Raw genomic sequence first — 19428 nt, forward strand, 5'->3', positions numbered from 1 at the left:
TTGATTTTCTTCAAGAGACTTTTATGCTCGGTTTGGCAGCAGAGTAGTCCTATTGATTTCACTCTCCCCAGTAAATATGCTGCAGAGTGTCACTGCATCCTCTGTGAATCACCTAATCCTATTTCACACTCTTTTGCTCCAAAAATCCCTATTCTGACTTCCTTGTTATCTGTGCTTATTGAGAGCAAGATCATGGAGCCAAAGCATCTCAAGCAGCTTTGACTGTTGCTAATATACAGCTGACTGCCGTGGGTCACTATCCCCTTTGTTCCTAAATGGTCTGGGGCTTAAAAGACTTATGAGTGAAAGAAACTAATGTTATTTTTAAGTGTTTAAACTCTTAACTTCCTTAATTCCCAGCCAGCTAAGGATGCAGGGCAGTGTGCTCTGTTTACCACGCTTGCTTCAGGTCTGGTTAGCAAGCTTTCCACTGAGCTCTACAGCTACGGAGCAGCCTGTGCTGGCATGCCTGCACTGGCAGATGCTGACTGTATCAGGCTGATCAGCTTGGAGTCAGGGCAGAGGACAAAGATCCATCACTGTTATCCCATGCAGACATCCCAAATGCCCCTCAAGATGCATTGACCCACATGCAGCTAGATGAAGCAGTGGCAGACAAGCCCTAGCGTATGGGCTGAGCTTGTGCCCACACAGAACTGACTGCAGCTCAAGTCCTCCTCTTTACCTGGCTTGCTAGCAAGACTGAGACTCTCCACACAAGTTATTGAGGAGCTTGGATAGAGACTCAGTTCTGCTGGAAATAAACGGTTTCTTCTACCTTCCCCTTCCCCACCACATCAGGTAAAAGTCTCCTCAAGAACCTACAGAGTTAATAATGCACTTGAGTTGCAGGAGAAAGGAACATTGGGAAGGGAAATCCTCAGCCAAGAGCATGTCAGTGAAAACATCCTGCCATCAACTCCCAAGTGTCCAAGTCTAGGAACTGTAGCTAAATTACAAATGCTGTGGGAATTTCAGGCAAGATTCTCCTCTCAGCTACTCCGATGTAATTTCGGAATGAATCCAGACTCGGTCTCTCCCCGCCCAGCTGAATTTCCTGGCTTTTGTTTGCACTAACAGATGTTTGCATTTAATGTCTGTCTTTATTTGGTAACCCGTACGTAAGATTATTTTTCCCTTCTGTTCTATTAAAAGCCTTATCAAGTCCCTTATGTTTGGTCTTGTCGAGATGGACAACTTTGGCAGTATTTTCAATGTGCAAGGGAAACAAACTGACTCTTCAAGGAATAATTAAGCTGAACTAAACTTCATGACAGTATAATAGGGCATAGCATGTTTGCTACATATGTCTGCATCCATCTGCAGCCTGAAACACCCAAAGATTTGTAAAGAACCTTGAGAACTATCTGTCCAACAGATTCCCACATGCTTACATATACGCATAACTGGCCCATGGTCCACACATATGCGGGGGTCAAGACTGGGGTGATGGAGACAGGTATGGGAAACCCCAAAACAGCCACCAAGCTCATTAAAAGAAACCTTTCTGGAAAAGGAGAAAAAGTCTCTTCCCTGCTTTAGGAAGAGTAGGATATGAAGTAACTCATTCAAAGGGGTTGTTTTGAGTGACAAATATACAACCCTTGGTTTTATAATACATGTGCAGCCCTTTGGAAATACTCAACCACATGCAATATACAAGACCTACTTCAGAGGTTTGTGAGGTAAACACACTTCACACATTTCTAAACACTGAGAAAAAAAGAGGAAGTGTATTTATTTTTCTTTAGCAGTAAGAATACACTGTAACACTATACACTTAAACCAGTCTCTCAGTACACAGTCTTCATTATGAGTCTTCACCCTGGGTTTGGTTTGGCAGCCTCCCCAGTTATTACTTCACAGGTTCGAAGGCCAGAAGAAACCAGTATGACCATATTATCTGATTCTTTACATCACACGCAGCCAAAGAACTTTACCCAACAATTTGCTTATCAAGCCCATTAACCCAGAGCTGAACTGAAGGACCATCTTTTAAGAAGCAATCCGATTGATTTAAAGACTCCCAAGGACAGAGAAAGCTTCACTTCCTCAGCAAATCATTGCAATGCAAGTTAGCAGCATCGATTAAAGCAGGTACATTAAAACAGCTTGCAGATTATTTTTACCTCTGATAAAAATTAAAAGGAAATGCAAGGGGGGGAAGTGGCATTCTTTGAAACAAGCTAAACAAAGAGATCCTTCTTGCGGAGGTATGACAGCAGCATTACAAATCCCACTATCAGAGTTATTTATGTGTAGCAGCTGAGGAGAGCACTACAGATTTCTGGAAAGTGATCCTAAGCAGCTCTCTTTAGAATACCCTCCTTTTATCATTTGCCTTTGTACCTTTCCTCTTCCTTCTGCACCACTCTTAAATTTCAGAAGAGCTGTAAATCTACTGCCTTCCACCAGTCAGTATTCCTCCTTTCCAAACTGCTTACTTCATTTCAGGAATAAAAACCCCAAAGCTCCGGCAATTTGGGCCTTTGCCAATAGCTAAATTAATAGCAAAAATAACAACAGGGGCTTGTGAAACTCAGATCATTTATAGACTTCGTGAGAAAGAAAAGCCAATTTGGGGGGCCTAAAACTATATCCCGGATGGTAAACTGTGTGCAAGCTATCCCACCCATAAATCAGAGTTCTGGAGTTTTTGAGTCCCAGTGCATAGCACACTGGGTTACGCCACAGCCTGGTGAGCTCAGTTCAAGTGGCAGGCAGATGGCCTCTCATGTTAGGGGATCGTGCCTTAAACAAGGGACCCTGCTCGGAGGGAGCTGCCACCCTGCTCTGCAGCCAGCAGCCCCCAAATCACGCATCCAGGCTTCACATGTGGTAACGCAAGCAGCGAGAGGCAGCGTCAGGAGGCAGGAATCAAACAGGATGGTTTCACACCGACTGCACACGACTTATTTGACAGGTCTGGTAAGTGCTGAGACACAAGCCACCCCTCCACCCAGGAGGTGAAGTGGTTACTTATGCATTTAATAGAGACAACATTTGCTAGATCCCGTGCCCGTGATAGCAGAGGAGCACTTTGGCTCTTCACGAGCTCCGCAGGAACGCTGTATACCCAAGAACCAGATGAAAGGAGCCGTATCTCAAACAAAAGTTCAACTCACTTCACACCAGGAGTGAGTTACGGACAGCAATTTGAAGCTAAGATCCTTAACCTGAATTAAGTCAGTGAGGGAGTTTGTCTGCTTTGCATATTTTAACATTGCCTAATGGAAGAGCAGGAACAGTGCCAGTTCATTTCACCCAATTCTGTCCTTCATTTAAGGAACAGGAATGTACTTTCAGGGCCTCAGAGCAAATCAAAGCCTTTTGAGCATGAGAGGCCAGTCACCTGGTAGTATGGACATGGGCACCTTCCACTATAAGGAGACGCAACTCCATGGCAAATATGACACTGCAAGGCCATGCACACTGGAAGCCATCACTTGAACTGCTCAAACACTTTGCTGGAGTCCATATTAGCTATAACCACTTCCCCTTCCCAGGAACTTGGGAGGTATCATGTATACCTCAGCAAAATTCCTTCTCGGTGTGCATTACAAGCACACACATGCAAAAGTAATTCTAGAAATCCAAATTCTTAAGGTGTAAGTAGTTTGATATTATAATGTCTTTATTGCCTTCTGCAGCATCCTTAAGAACCTCGGCGCAGATACACAAGGGCTCTCAGGTGTCTAACACTTTGTGGGCACCTAAACTACTAAAGAGTTAGGAACTTCAAAGCTTATGCAGATATACCCTTACAATCACCAATCACCCTCTCAAAAGGAGGGGAAAAAAAAGTTGAAAGAGACCATAAAAATGGGTCTGGAATGAGTTACCTGAAGGATTAAGATGTGAATGGCTTTAAGAGAAGAGATCAGAACAAGACCATGTTAAAAAAACTCCACAATAATAAAGGTAAAATTATACACCATTTTAACAGCACGAGTATGACATAATGGTTGAAACTCAAAAGCAGATGAGAAAAAAAGTGATTTTACTCAATATGCAGTAACCTGGGGAATTTCCTGATATAACTTATGACATGTTACCATTGACCATAAGGACAGCAGCAACTGAGCCCAACCTCACGCAAGTAACACAACTCTGCGTGTTCCTTCATTGAGGTGCCCACAAACCTGACAATGAAATCTGAAGAGTCAACAGAAGCGGGTGTGACACACACAAAACCCTCCATCAGTGGCACCTAAACCTACCCCATAAACCACCCAAAGCCAGAAGAGCAGCAGTGACTTACAGGTGGAGGGATCGGACACTGGAAGCAGCGAGTCCCAGGGAGGGAATGGTGGTCAGCTCATTGTTGTCCAGTCGCCTGCAACAAACACAAATTAGTTGTTGAAGCAAGCAGCCTAAAACCGAGCACACAGAAGCAGGGGATGGCTTCAGCACTTCCTTATCCAACCCCCGTGACTCCCCAGGAATGCTGATGTTTTGGCATCAAGGGGTTTGTCTCGATCTCCCCAATGGTCCCACCTTATCCTCCAAACCCAACCATTTAATGAAGGAAAAGCACCATAACTGGTCCCACAGGATCTTCTTCACAAAACCAAGGCTTTTTATCCCCCCTTCCACACATTTCTTTAAGCAAAGCCACCAAGGATGGTCCTTATGCCACTCCAGCTCGAGTGTCCACAGTCATCACGGAGCCAAGCCTAAGACAGGAGACTGCACCCATGGCCATCCTCAGGACGATGAGTTTAACTCCCTCTCCACAAAGCAGCCTTTACTTGCCCCTCCATGCCAGGCCAGGGTGCCATGGCCATGCAGAACAGTGGTCTCAGTCCTTCTCCCCACACCATGCAAATCCTACAAGGGCAGTCCCACAAAGCCACAAACACACACATAAAACCCACTGTGGGCACAGCAATGCCACCAAATGCAGGTGACCCACTCCAGCCAGGGAGCACCATGCAGCCCCCCCTGGGGCTAATGGCAAATGCAGACAGAGCCCTGCTGCTGGAAACTGTGGTATAAGAATGTCTCCTTCAATGGCCTAATGTTTGAAGTGTTTTTCTGACTGAAAACAGATCCTCGCCATGTGACCGGCTCTTCCTTGGTTTAAAGAGCCCTTGTTTGTATGGTGAATTAGTCAATTAATTACTGTAACAGTCACTTGTCTGGCTGCTTGAGAATTACCTAATTTCTCAGCCATCTTGCTCCCCACTGCCACATGCCGAAGTGATTAAAGCTGAGCAGGGCAGCACACGGCAGCTCCACAGGACCCCAACCACCTCTGATCAGCAACTGCTTGAGGCAAAGCCTCGCTGGGTCTCCCGACACTGCCTTTAAACCATTCCCTTCTGCTCTGACCATCACTGGGTGCAAGAAGCAGAGCATCCCCACAGCAGGCAGGGGACCACAGTGCAGTTAAGACACAGCATGAGTCAGGCAATCCTAGATTATGGTGATTCTTTATTTCCTTCCTTTACAATGATTTTTGGAAGGTGGCAGATGGCAGTAGTACATCCATCCCAGAACTTCTTTCTGACTCCTCCGAGAGCAGGCAAGGGATTTGATTTCATGAGGAGCTCCAGGCACTTCCCAGATAAAAGCTCTCCTCAGGCTCAGCTCTGCCTCTGACATTATACCCATACCTTAAAATGTAAGGCAGAAAAACAAAGCCAGATGCATTGCAATGCAGCATGGAGCTCCACTTTGCAACTAAAAGCTCATCATTGCTCCTATTATGGCAAGGATATAGGGCTTTCAAAGATAAAAAGCTAGCTGGAAAGAGCATTATATTGCTTATATCTGCGCCGTGTTTTCATTAACATCCAACTGAGCATCTTTTGAAACAAGATGGGAGGAGGATAGGCGGGCTTATGCTCCCCTAGCCTGGGTCAGCTCTGCTTAAGCAGCTCCAGTGCCAACCGGCACCTAACTGGTCAACCCCTCCTCTGACATAAGTGTGATTTTCATCTATCAGCCTCCTGTCAGGCCAGAAGTGGTTTTCCCACCTCATTTTCTCTCCTCATTCACATGCACCAGGTGTCAATACAGAGCCAACAGCTAACTCAGTGTTTGCCTTGACTTCCCTCCCATCTTGTCCTTCTCCCATATAAAGGAGCAAAAAGGAGGGGAGGGCAAAAACCAGCCAAAACAGAACAGCCAGGCTCAACAAATTTAAACTTTCAGCCTCCTTCCTCCTCCCCATCCCTCCCCTTTGACGACACAAACCCGCTGCCTTTGGATGCTGAGGCAGAGGAGGAGGGGGGCCACCCATATAAAATATTTACGGTCCAGTTGCCAGCCTGGTGTCAAGCTGAAATGGAGCCTGCTCAAAAACAGCACAGCTCTCCAAAGCCTTCAGTGAAAGGCACTTTAGCAAATAAAAGGTGAGTTGTTTGGGGAGGAATTTCAGCACAGTTACTACTTCTCTGTTACAAATGGGCTTGGAAAACCTGAGAGCTGTGCAGCCATTGCTTTCATGGATCCCGTGATCCATATGACCTGAGGAAGCTCCAGACAGGACCACAAGGTCTGCCTAAAAGCAGCACCCTCCATCCCACCCTTTCAGTCAAGGGATGGGAATGGACAGACCGCGGGGGTTGTTATTAAAGGGGGAGCACTGGTGACCTGAAGTAATGTCCCACCCCAGCCCTACCACTTGAGCCTCCATCAGTACAAAGCTATTTATTTCAGAGCATGTGGGTTTCATATCGCTTTGAACCACTAAATTTCATCCCACAGACTTAATTATCCAAGGGGAAAAGGCTTCTCAAGCCTTCACCCCACCCAGGCAACAGGAAAAATGTGGGGTAAATATATAACTTTATTACAATCTCAGTAAAGCAAAACCAAAGCACCCAAGATAAACTATGGAGTTTAAACCTTTTGGTCTGCAGACATTTTCTTAAAATCAAGGGAAAACAAAAGGTTTTCAAAATGTACCACACTAATTATTCACACGCAGAGAGACAGAGAACTTTGAGCCTTATCTGTAAGGCTCAGGAACTACAGGCACCATGTTGGTAGCATCATGGGAGGTTTCAGGTTTTGTCAATGCATCTATTATTTGGGGCAATGTCTTCCCCTGCGGGTGACTTGGTTTGCCCAGCACAGCGCACACAGCAAAACACCAACTTGCTCTCAGGACATGCTACAGCATGATACTTGTTTCATGACTGTTTGTAAAGTGCTTAATAAAAAAAAAACCACTCTCAGAGAGGAGATGCTCGGGCAGTACAGATGTGGTTCTCTTTGTGAAATGCAGTTTATTTCAGTGGTCTGTGGTTTAGCTGTTATTCAAAAGCAACCAAGATTGGTAGATAGGGCTTTTAATAGAGCTTCTCCCTCACACTTTCCAGAGCCTGCCTTCCAGGCTCTGCTCCAGACCTCTGCCTCCCTCCCAGTCTCCCATTTCTGACTGCTCCCTTGTCCCTCCTAACTCACTCCTCTGCTCTCTCCCTTTTACCTAACCCTGACACAGCAAGCAGCTCTTATCTGCACTATTACTTTGCAGGCTGCATCACTTACATATCCCAAACCCTTCTTTTAGTGGCTGTTCCATGCAGGGCTTGTCCTGCTCTATACATGTGCAGCACTCTGCACAGGGAGCTCCCTGCCTAAGGAATCAGAACCCCTCCACATTTCCCAGCCCACGCTCCCTGAAGTCACATGCCTTCAGGCATTTCCACAAATAAAAGCTATTGCTAAGCCACAATCATGTCAGGATAATTCTAAAGGCTCATGGGATCAAGGCTGCAATTCTCTTCTTTAAGCACAGAGCAATTTAAGGCTTTCCACAGTTTAAAGTTGAGAAAACAGATCCTGTAGGCAGGGTTTCACTGACCTGCATCACTTTCTCTCCCCTCCCTGACTGCTCTCATGACGAACTGATTTCAGAGCAGTGTAGTCACTCCTTGCTTGATCATGGCCCCTACTTACTATTAGTGTAAACAGCGAAGCTAGGGGCAAGATGCTACATGGTCCCCATGTTCCAATCCTGTAGATATCAGTCAGGCAGAACTGCCATAGCAAACCCTTTTGCCTATTTAAGAACAGCAGGATCTGGCCCCTCCACAAGCCTCAGAGCCAACACTTTAATGAAAACAAACAGAGGACAAGAGAAAATGCATGATATACACAGAGCAAAGTATTGTTTCAGAAAGGAAATGTTTTTTCAGTTTCCCATGAGGCATCAGTAGCTCTTCAAACAGAGCCCAAACCTCAAGTATGCCAGCGATTCACCATTCAAACACGAGCTCATTACCTCAACCCACCACTTGCAATTTCAGTCACTTTCAGTTTTCAAACCCCAAAATCAGAGCTCCAGGAACCACTGACAGGCACAGCTCCTCTGCAAGTGTAAGTGCTGAGCAAAGATCAAGGGCCAGGAAATCCTGCAATTCCCTAAACAAGGTTTCTTTATCAGCAAGGAGGGTCTGGCAAAGCCACAGGGACCATCACCAGCTCCTTCTCTTCCTCCACCAAAGGACAAGACAGCTCTGTTGTTTTAGCCTCACCTAGCAGGCTTCAAACAGAACTTGCTCTGGTTCCAAAAAGGAGCACAAATGTCAGAGAGGAGGAGACACAGTTAAGTGCTTTGTTATCCACTACACTACACCTTTGTTTCCTGGGAGATTTGGGTTAGGTTGGCATCAGGTATCACAATCCAGGCTGTTCTGCCTTGCTTCAGGGTTATCCTTTCAGCAAGGAGCTTTGTGTGTATGTTCAGGTGTGTTAGCTGAGCATTGCATAAGACTGATGGAGGTAAACTCCAATGATTTCCAGTAACAGCCATGCTGTTTCGACTGGGGTGTTGTGTTCTGCCGATTAGTTTAGAAACCCCCAGTACAGGTACAATGTGGAGTAAATGAAACACTACACCAAGTCAGATCTGCTCGTTCAAGTTAACTGAAGGAAGGCACTCTCTTAGGAAATTACATACCATTTGCTCCTGGCACACAAAGTGCCCTGGCAAAACACGGGTTTAAACGATTTGAAAGAATACTTACACTTCCTCCAGGTCCAACAGCTCTGCAAAGGCAGAAGGATCAATCTCCGTCAACTTGTTGTAGCTCAGGTTTCTGTTAAAGAAGAGACAGCAAGATCAGCATAGCGCAGTTACCATGCTCACAAAAACACAGACTTAATTATTCTGGATTGCACTGGGAGGGTGCGGTTTGATTTGTTTTAAACAAGAGCACTTGAACACGGCAGGGCAGCACTTTTCTGTTCAATACGTGAATGAGTTAAGTTCCATGCTCAGAATGTTATCTAGCTCTCCCTAAGCTTTTTCCTCGCTTGCATTAGTGTGGTTTTAATTTGTCTTTATATTGCACAATTACATTTATTATTCTTCTATTGGTTATTCACAACCACAAGACTAATCACAGATGAATAGCATATTTCCTGACAAATTAGAGTCTGAACTGAAGCAATCAGCAAACCTTCTGCTAAATATTTTATAGCTGTATTCACACAGTATTTTCACAGACCGCTGTGCTACATACAAAATAAATACACACAGGTATGCACACTTACCAGGTATAAACATAAAATATAGTGTACATTTTCTACCCAGATATTTTAAATCACTACATGTTTTTTTAATCAGTGATTAAAGCTACTCATGTAGCAGTACACACTTTGGTCCTCAACAACGTGAAACAACTGACAATATAAATCCAGATCATATTATAGCACTTCACTGATGGATGGCAAACAGGTTGTGTTGTATTATCTGAAAACAGCCTGGTGGGAGAGCAGAACTGTTTTGTGGGACATCCCCCCCGATTTGAAACACAGCCAGACCTCAATGTGCCTCTGGAAGAGATGCGCTGCAAGGACTGCTAGCAACAGCAAGCACAAAATAATGCAAATAAAGAACCAACTCACAGAATCATAGAATGGGTTGGGTTGGAAGGAACCTTCAAGATCACCTAGTTCCAGCTCCCCTACCACAGGCAGGGACAGCCTCCACTAGGCCAGGCTGCTCCAAGCCCTGTCCAACCTGGCCTTGAACACTGCCACAGATGGGGCAGCCACAGCTTCTCTGGGCACCCTGTGCCAGCACCTGAGCACCTCCACAGGGAAGAACTTCTGCCTAAGAACTCATCTCAGTCTCCCCTCTGGCAGGTTAAAGCCATTCCCCTTGTCCTGTCCCTATAGACCCTGGTCCAAAGCCCCTCATCAGGTTTCCTGCAGCCCCTTTAGGGGCTCTAAGATCTCCCCAAGACCTTCTCTTCTCCAGGCTGAACTAAACCCAACTCTCTCAGCCTGTCTCCAAGGGAGATGTGCTTTAGCCTTCTGACCATCTTCATGGCCCTCCCCTGAACTCATTCTAAAAGGTCCATATCCTTCTTGTGCTGGGGGCACCAGAGCTGGACTCCAAAAACCACAAGTAAGACCTTTGGCATGCTCTGCTGTAGCATCATACAGCACAACCGCAAAGTCTCCCCTCCAAGATATGCAGTATCAGCACACCACACACGACAGGTCAAACCTGCAGCTATGGGCTTACCAGGAGAGAACAGCTCAATTAAAACCAAGTGACTAATGATGTGGAAATTAACAAACGGCCTAATTAACATGATGTATGCAGTGTTGCATGTTCCTGTGAGCGCATAATCTAAAGAGGGAGGAGGCAAATTGATGGGTGGTAGCAGAGGAACAACAACAGTAAGTTGTAAGGAAATTGTGAGGGGGACCTACTTTCATTTCACCCTGCTCCACACCCTGCTCCAGGATATTATCCTGGGTAAAATTCAACCCTCCTGTCTCCTCTGCAGGGAGGTTACACCCTCTTACTGCACCTCTGAACACAACCCAAAAGATTCACAGCTTGATTTCAGATAAGCCCTCAAACACTCAGCTGCTCATTCAAACCACCAAGCCAGTCTGACTAGAAAACCAGCCAATCTTCCCTGCGCTGCACGTTTTGTGTTGTTTTTAAGCTGTGTCCACAGAACCCAAGCAAGTCTGGAGGCCACACAGGTAAACAGGACCTAAATCGCCAAGGCACATAATGAACTTTTGCCCATGGTAAAGAGGACACAAGACCCATAAAAAAGGGCAGCTGCCAGAAGAGCATAGGTGAACACCTTCCGTTTGAATTGCTTGTGCTAACCCACTGCACTTCATGGTACTGCAAAGACAAATCCATTCCCACAACAACCTTACAAATACCAAGACTTGGAAAACCACAAAGCTTACCAACTTTGCATGATGAGCAGGAAGCAATAAACACCTCTTCCAAGTTAAAAAGAAGTTATTGATCACCTGCCCTCCTTATAATACACTTATGGGAAGTCCTCAAAAGCATTCCCTGCACATGGGAACCATTTCATAGTTCTCACTCACACGCAGTTCCCCATCATCTCAGAGCAGCCAGCTTTGAAGGCAGCTCCTTGCATCTTGCCTGACATGTTCGATTTGATGCCAATACCTGCTGTGAAAGAAGGCTCCACAAATCAACAATACAGGCTGGCTCTAAGAAGAGCCTAGACCTGAAGCTACACAGGACTGTAAAACCTAACCAAGCATCTAGCTTTAAAATATACTGTCCTGTAAGGCCCTACTGTCTTTTAAAAGACTCAAGAGACCTTTAAATCAATACCAGCCTACAGCAGATATCCACTTCACTATGAACTCAAAGGCATTTATCTAAATAAAAGTCAAACTGCAGTTTAAACTCAGAGTGCGTCTGAAAGCCAAGTCCATACTCACAGCACAATTATGAATTAAAGTGCAATTTGCCCACAGATTACATTACTATTTTTTAAACCACACAGCAAGATCAGGTTGGAGCTTGCCCCTGCCTGATGCACAGACAAAAAAAAGAGAAAACACAACCGGTAATGTCCTATAGGCTCAAGACAATAAAGATAAAGTTGACACAGAAATACTAGTGACAAACCGTAAGGGGAAAATACACCCAGACATGACCGTGCATGAAACCACCTGTTTTCATTTCTATGCCTTCTATTGCTCCAAATCTTTGCATTTCTTAAGGTAACATATTTATCCTCAAAACATTCCTCTGCAATAAGCTAAGAGGCTATTCTATGAATCAAGCACTGAAAATCACAGGCACAAACTGATCATCCTTACCCCATCCAAGGGACCAGATCCCTGGCTTAACCAGGGCTTAAACTGATATGAACCTCAAAAGTTCACAAGTGAAAGCACAAATGTCTTGGTGAATGAAAGGATTTCATGGCCACAGTTTCAACATCATCAAGACTTTCTGATTATTGTTGCTGCCATTCATGAAGTTGGAACATCAAAGTCACTGCACAAGTAGCTGGCTCATCAGAAGGCACAGGTGAACTACACCTTGTATGCCAAAGTCTCCAGTTCTCCCCATGCTACCCACTCTAACTGCCACAAACACACAATACACATAAAATCAGACAGGGAAATGAAAGGTAGAAATACAGAGTCAGTGTAAAATAAGCAGGAGATGAAGTCAATCATATACACCAATATAAACAGTTTACTCCATTTCTGAGACCAGATGTATTTCAACTGATGTTAAAATGCCCAAGAATTTCTAGCCTGAAGCATTAGTAATCAAAGAATGTGTTTCCCAGAATGTGGATCCCCTCACCAGACAGTATTTAGCATGCTAGTCACAGAATTCAAATAGGAGAACGAACCAACATGCTCCAATACATAGATCATTGGGACTGGGAGTCAGGAAACCTCTGTCTATTCCTGTCTCTGTTAATCTCCTGCTGGGTGACCGGGTCATGTCACATCACCTCTCCAGAGCTTTTGTTTCCACAGCCACCCTTTGTCTGTCTTGTCTATTTAGACTGTAAATAAAATTGAGGTAGGTATTGTCTTGGATTGCCTGATGCCGATGAAATGAGGCCTCAGTCTTGGTTGGGCTCCAGTAATGCAAATAAAGAGAACTCAAAACCTGAGGTCATGGGTACATGAGACACTCCCTCACCACCAAGCATGGGTCCCAAATGTACAGCAGTGCACAAAGCACTGCAGGAGCTGTAACATCTCCATCAGCTCAGCCTCATCAAGCTGAGCAGACTAGCAATGCAGACTGGTTGGAGATGCCAAGCTCAGGGGCACAGCTGTCTCATTGCTGAAAACTGTCACATTCCTGCTCTCCCATAGCACTGAACACATCACTTCTCAAGAAGCCTCTTGCTCTGATGGCATGCAGTAGTGCAATGGATCACTGAGCACATCTTTCTGCCATCAGTATTCTAAAATGCCTTCAAAGAGCCCTCAAAACTGAAAGCAAAACCTATCCTTTCCTGAATCAGAAGTCCTCTAAAACATCTGAGCTATGTCAAATACTGGGCATCTCTTCAACATGGCAGTTTATAAAGCATCATCTACAATGCTTTATGCCGGTCCCAAGAGACCTTGTCTTTGTGTGGTCTGCCTATTTCCTGACACCTGCATCTCCATATGGAGTCAGCCAAACCCAAGTGTGGACATACCCACACAGAAAGCAGACTGCCCCGTGTCCTGCCTGCTTCCCTCCATGGGTACATGTTTCCACTGAATTACTCATGGGAGGGTATTTTGATCTATCCAAGGCAACTGTGGAAAGAAAACAGAATTCAGACAGCCAACAGAAATCCTGGACGAGAGCCTGTGCTGTAAGTCCAGGGATGCATCTTACAAAGGTCAAAAGCTTCTACAAATGGCAGAGAAGACAGAGCCACCAACTTGAGTGGGCTCAAATGTTCAGATTGTTTTTTCCCTGTTGAATAGAGACGCTGCTCTGAAGTTTGTGGGTCTTTTCAAACTTTATTTTCACTTAATGGTATGAGACATACTCTGCACATTATTTATCCATTGCACACTTCAAGTCTTCCTTGTATTGGCTAATCCAACAATGTAGGGGGTTTTTCCCCCTCCAGTCAGTAAGATGACTGTGATCAGGAACTGAGGACTTTTTAAATCAATATGGGAGGGCCCTGTTCTATTCATCCATTCCAGACTGAATAAGAGAGCAGGGTTTGCCTTCAGTGCACATAGTGAAAATGGCACTGTGGATCACTGAACAGTGCAGAGACTAAAAAGAACACCTTGTTAAATAACCAAGTACACAGCCTGCCTTGAAACCATGTCCTGAAAGTAATGATGCTGTCACAAAGGGTTCTGCTTGCCAGCAAGGAAGGATCAATAAGCTCTTTGAACCATGAGATGCCAATCCTGCCTCCCTGGGCAAGGAGCAGGGTAGAGCAGGAGTTCACATAGAAGTTAAGGCTCTGTTTGGGAACTTAATCAGCACAGAGAGGAGTCACCTCTCTTGAAAACAGAGGTGCTTGGCTGGCTTGCCAGACAAAGGAATGGAGACATAGGCAGCTCCTGGTCTGTGTTCACCATGATGATGGCTGAATTCTGTTTAGCAAGGTGAAGGTTTCCGACCCTTACATCAAAACCATTTATCTGTCAGTGCAGAAGATTATGTCAAAAGCGTTTCTCCACCTTTTGATGACAGGCATTGGATAAAACGAGGATGGCTCAAAGTTCTGCCACTGCCAACTGTGGCTTTCATTAAACACTTTGTCAACCATTGTCATAACACAACTTTTCATTGCTCCTGCACAAAAGGGAGCCGAGGGCCCAGAACAATCGAGCCCTGCAATAGAAATTCCTTTGGCTAATCTGTCGAAAGATAGCTGCCTAGTCTGCAGCTTACTGAATAGGCACCATCCTCTTCCCACATGTTTGTGGATGGCTTTACAGCACAGGAATGGAGGCCCCATGCACACTTGATTGGGTATGAAAAGCATGGCTTCAGCTGAATTAGCTTGGGGATGGGGGCCAGGAAAACAAGAGGGGGAACACACTGCCCATGCTAAAAGTATACAGCTGTGCAGAAAAGCTAGCACACACAAATTTCTCTTTTGAACAAGCTCATGAGCTCCCAGAGAGATGGCAGAGTCCTTGTATGGAGTGACATGTGAGGCTTAACACTGAAGTACAAAGACATCAAAAGGGACTGCAAGGATTCGGGTGGTTGTATGCATGTAAGGATGGAAGGAAGCAGCTTTAGTCTATTTTTTCATCCTTGTGCACAGGACAAGCCCAAAATCTACTTCCATAAGGCAAGAAAGAGTAGCCAAACAGCTACTGCAGCTACTGCCAGCTACATCTGCACTGCACAGCAACACCTTCCCTTGAAGGGGAATTTTCCAGCTTCCACTAAACAAATGGCCACCAAATGGAGTTGTGTAAGCCACCACAGTGATGAGAGTCAAGAGGAGCTTTCACATGCTGGACACATAGTCCTTATTTACTTTCTGAAGGATTTCTTGTAGATTCATTTGAAGTGGCTCAGGCACTGCAAGAAGATGAAGCTTGGACTTAGAGGAATCACCCACCCAACCCAACACAGCCATTCCTGAGTTTCCTTTAAATCTGGCCTGCTAAACTGATAGAAAACTCACAGATTCTTATGCCCCTCAGGTGCCTCATCACCCTCACCTCTGTTCCACTGCTCCCAAACTCAGTGTCACAAGCCTATGGTCAGCAATGACAAAGAACAGCAGTACGTCCTTGCTGAAGGGTGCACTGAAGGGCTCTGCACCCATAGTACATCCTGTGTTTAAGCCGGCCTCGAGCATGAGCTCGCACACTGCTGAGCAATACTTGGGACTGACTGGGCCGTGCAGCTTCTGGGATGCTCAACTTCTGGGGTGCCCATGGCTGAGACAAGCCAAACTCCTCATGATTTTACAGTGCACCCTGATGAGCTCTGCTCTACCCAGCTTACAAGAGAAGGGACACTGCTGGGGCACAGAAGTTTCTCACATGAAGCATCAGCAAGAGCTGCCTCATAAAAGGAAGCAAGATCCACACAGGGCAGCAAAAGTGAATGCTCCTTACTGTTCTGTGTGCTTTGGAAAGAAGAAGGGGACCCTATAGGGCACTGGAAAGACAAGTAGCACCCACGTGGGTAAAGCTGTGCCCCATCACTGAGCAGTCCTGCTAGCAGCTAAGCGAATGTGCTCACTCAGGCTTTACTTATGCCCTAGCTCAAATTAGCAGCAGCAGCATCATATTAGCCTGGGTTAATAGCCTGCTCATATAAGGGGCTTTATGTGCAGAAAGGAGTCAACCTAAGGGCAACCCTCAAGCCATAATATGAGCTAATTTGACAGTGAAGACAAACTTTGAGAGGTCATCCAGACACCAAGAAAACTGCACCATGAATCACTCTCAGTCATGACCAACAATACTGTCTAAAGGAAATTCCTGTAGCATGATCACCAAAGAATCAATACCATGCTGATTCCAGCAGATGCATGCAGTCATTAATGCAAAGAACATTAATTAAAACCTCATCACTGAGAAGCATTGTGCTGGAGTACAACTTAAACATGTGATAGATATGGTTCAAAGAGTTAGGGAATTAGCTTCAAGTAACTCTCAGGCATGTATTCTCAGCCCTGGCTCTTCCTCCTCCTCTGCCATTCTGCCCTCACAACTGTTTCTGCTCACTAGCACAAAGATCTCATCTGGTACATAAAGGTACTACCAGAGCTGGTCTGCTCACGTAGGGCTGCAAACGTAGGCATCTCCATCACTGCTGGCTCCCTGGCTCAAACAGGCAGCACAAGAGAGCGACCACACTCTGGCTGAGGAAGGGCATAGAAGCGTTGCAGCAGCATTGGGTAATGCTACATTAATGCTGGAGGCTCCTACATCTCCTACAAACAAGGAGCTTTCAGAGGCTTTACTTGTCTCTTTCAAAAAGGGCAGTGTCAGATTATTTTAGGTCCTGTTCAGTTTACACAAATGTGTTTTGACAAAAGCTAGGATCCCATTTCCTGCTATTTTAATAACCTTAGCAAAACTAAAGTGCAGTTCTTTGCTGCCTTTTTCTTATTTTGCTTGGAAAACCATCTCCTCCAAACACCTCGATTTTTTAAATTTTTTCTTAAAGAAAGATTAGCTTCAGATTAATCTACATAATCACACACAGCTGCAAACACACAACATATATGCAAAGCACTCTGGTAACTCCGGTGCTTACAGACATCTTGCTATACCTCTGCAGCATCAGGAAAAGTGTAAGGATACTCATTTTACCAAAGGTTGATCCTGGTCCACCCAACAGTTGTTCTCTCAGCATTTCAACTGCTCCATGCTCCAAAAAGAATAAAAATGAGATTTCAATAAGTGAAGTAATTTGAAAGCCATCCAATGGCCTCAGCCCTTCCTGCAGCCAGCAGGGACCCAAACCAACTGAGGATGGCTGGACAAAGCAAGCATGAATGACAAGGTATTCAACAAGGCTTTCTCTGCTTCTGAAGATACTAGCAACACTTAGCTCACAGATACCGAGACCATAAACTCTCCCATCAGGACTGCATGTTCCTCCTCTCCCAAAAGGCAGCATTGTACGCAGGGAACAGGGATGCTGAAAGGCTTAAAGCAAGCGAGATGTAATTGCAGCAATTTTTCACTTTATTTGCTGCTTCTGTTAAGCTGCACTGCCTGAAGGAGGCTGATCCTCCCCAAAACACACTGAGCCATCAGCTCCAAGGATCGCCTCAAAGCACAAAGACATTTCAAAGAGGGCACCGGCATCAAATAACTACTGAATTAACATAGAGCAACCCTGGTTTGCCACCTGCAACAGGTAAGGAGCTGGAAGGAAAAACAGGATGTGGAAGACTGGTTTTTAACCCGCAAATAAAACTCTTCCCTTCATCCTCCCAAATACCCACAGGGTTTCTGTGTTTATTTAATCAAAGTGCTGCCTACTGTTGTGAGAAAGCCATACCCTAAAACCAAACCCCTGCACATTGTTTGCTCCACTGCATGAACAAACTCACCTTCTAATTTGATGGCAAATTCTGCCTCCACAAGGCAAAGCACACTATGTCTCAGAGTGCTGAAACAAGGGCCGGAGGCCTAATTCAAGCAAAATGCCTATGAAACAAATTGCTACTGCTTCCATCACCACTGTGTTTCTCCAGTAAATCAATAAAGGCCATGACTTCTTTACTAACATTTTCAAATAGGGCTCCCCGCTGTGTATTCAACACACTAAACCAATTTATTGAGGATTAACAACTATATAATTCACCATCCACGTCCCCCTTAGAACAACTGCTAAGCCTCCATCAACTGATAACAAGAGCTACACTGATAAATCACCTCTAAGTTCAATTTGGAGTTTCAAAACCTGCTGCTTCTGCAAAGCAAATATTTCCATCTCAGAGTTGCGCAATTTTTCACAAGTACTCGCAACAGATAAACCACGTTAAACCTTTGGCTTGTTTGGATGCTTGGAAAGACCCAGGGCTGTGTGTATAACTGCTGGCAACACAACCCTGCCACCACATGACTTTGCAAAATCCAGCTGTGGGTTACGAGTTGAGTGCTGAAGGAAAAGGGAGATAATCCAGGCTCCCCAGACACTGTTCAGAAGCTTTCACAAGAAAACATCCTAGGTCAACAACCATTCAATAGTATCCAATAACCCATATTTTAAGATATGCTTTCTTCTAAAACACTCAACTGTGATGTGCTCTGCTCTCTTTGGGGATGAAAGTGGTTTCAGTCATGTCTGAAAGCACTTCTGGTAAGCTCAGAGTGCTTCACTAGCCAAGAAGGTGTTTTTCCACTGCTTCAACACCACAGTTCATCAGAAACACCAAGTAAATACATCACCTGGCCCAGCTCTGACAGTACCACCATGTTCACATACACACAGCTCCAATGGCAGCACAGGGCACAGCACCACATGTCCATGCTGGAGCAAAGGTTGGTCAATCATTAATGGCAGGGAGAAGGGCAGGCAGCCTGCTCCCATGGCGTTTGCCCAGCGCTTCATTCTCTACTGATTCTTCCCATTAACAGTTAATTGGGAAGGACGGATCTCCCCCAAAAAGCACACTCACTTGGAAGCGGCACAAAGGAATTTTGTGCGCTGGTTAAAACTAGTCAGGCAAAGAGATGAGGGAAAAGGTACCGGGAAAACGGCATGCAGGTTTGTCTTGCAGCTCAGCCGTGGGGATCACCAGCTTGCTCTCATCTCTCTCTCACCTAATGCTGCTTTTAACACCAGAGAGGGGCTGCAGCACCTCCCACCCTCATACAGCAGAACACTGGAAAAGCAAAGAGGCATCTCCCATTCTCTGTCGACCCAGGCTGAAGGCACTACACCAGTAACACCAGTGGCTGCTGCTCACCCAGTACATTTGCTGCATCATCACCGATGAGATATCTCAGCAACTATGTTGACTTGAAGCTCTGTCCCATTTGATGTGCTGCAAAGAAGGTGACGCTGCCCATGGCAGGGGGGTTGGAACTAGATGAGCTTTAAGATCCCTTCAAACCCGAACTATTGTATGATTCTAACTGACCAGAGCCAAAGCAGCTACCCCAAGCACTGGTCATCTCTCCTGTCTCTGGCTCCCTTCTTCCCACCTGGTGGCAATAACTACTCTCACATAATCCCCAGAG

At 45.3% G+C, this 19428-nt stretch overlaps 1 protein-coding gene across 5 annotated transcripts in view; it reads right to left on the reverse strand.

The window, feature by feature from the left end:
* LRIG1 (leucine rich repeats and immunoglobulin like domains 1) overlaps positions 1 to 19428 on the reverse strand; it is a 90813-nt gene that overhangs the window by 45656 nt on the left and 25729 nt on the right. For 4 of the 5 annotated variants that reach the window (XM_057422924.1, XM_057422922.1, XM_057422925.1 and 1 more), the window contains exons 2-3: positions 8982 to 9053; positions 4262 to 4336 (exon numbers count right to left, since the gene is read on the reverse strand). In XM_057422924.1, the coding sequence (XP_057278907.1) occupies positions 4262 to 4336; positions 8982 to 9053 (147 nt within the window). Of the gene's footprint in view, positions 1 to 4261; positions 4337 to 8981; positions 9054 to 16991; positions 17229 to 19428 lie in introns of those variants that run through there. The other variant, XM_057422923.1, reaches the window with a different exon arrangement.

Source organism: Pezoporus wallicus, unplaced genomic scaffold (assembly GCF_028554395.1).
Source record: "Pezoporus wallicus isolate ANWC-B61680 ecotype Strahan unplaced genomic scaffold, APGP_CSIRO_Pwel_v1 contig_7073, whole genome shotgun sequence".
In the NCBI taxonomy this organism is placed as follows: Eukaryota; Metazoa; Chordata; class Aves; order Psittaciformes; family Psittacidae; genus Pezoporus; species Pezoporus wallicus.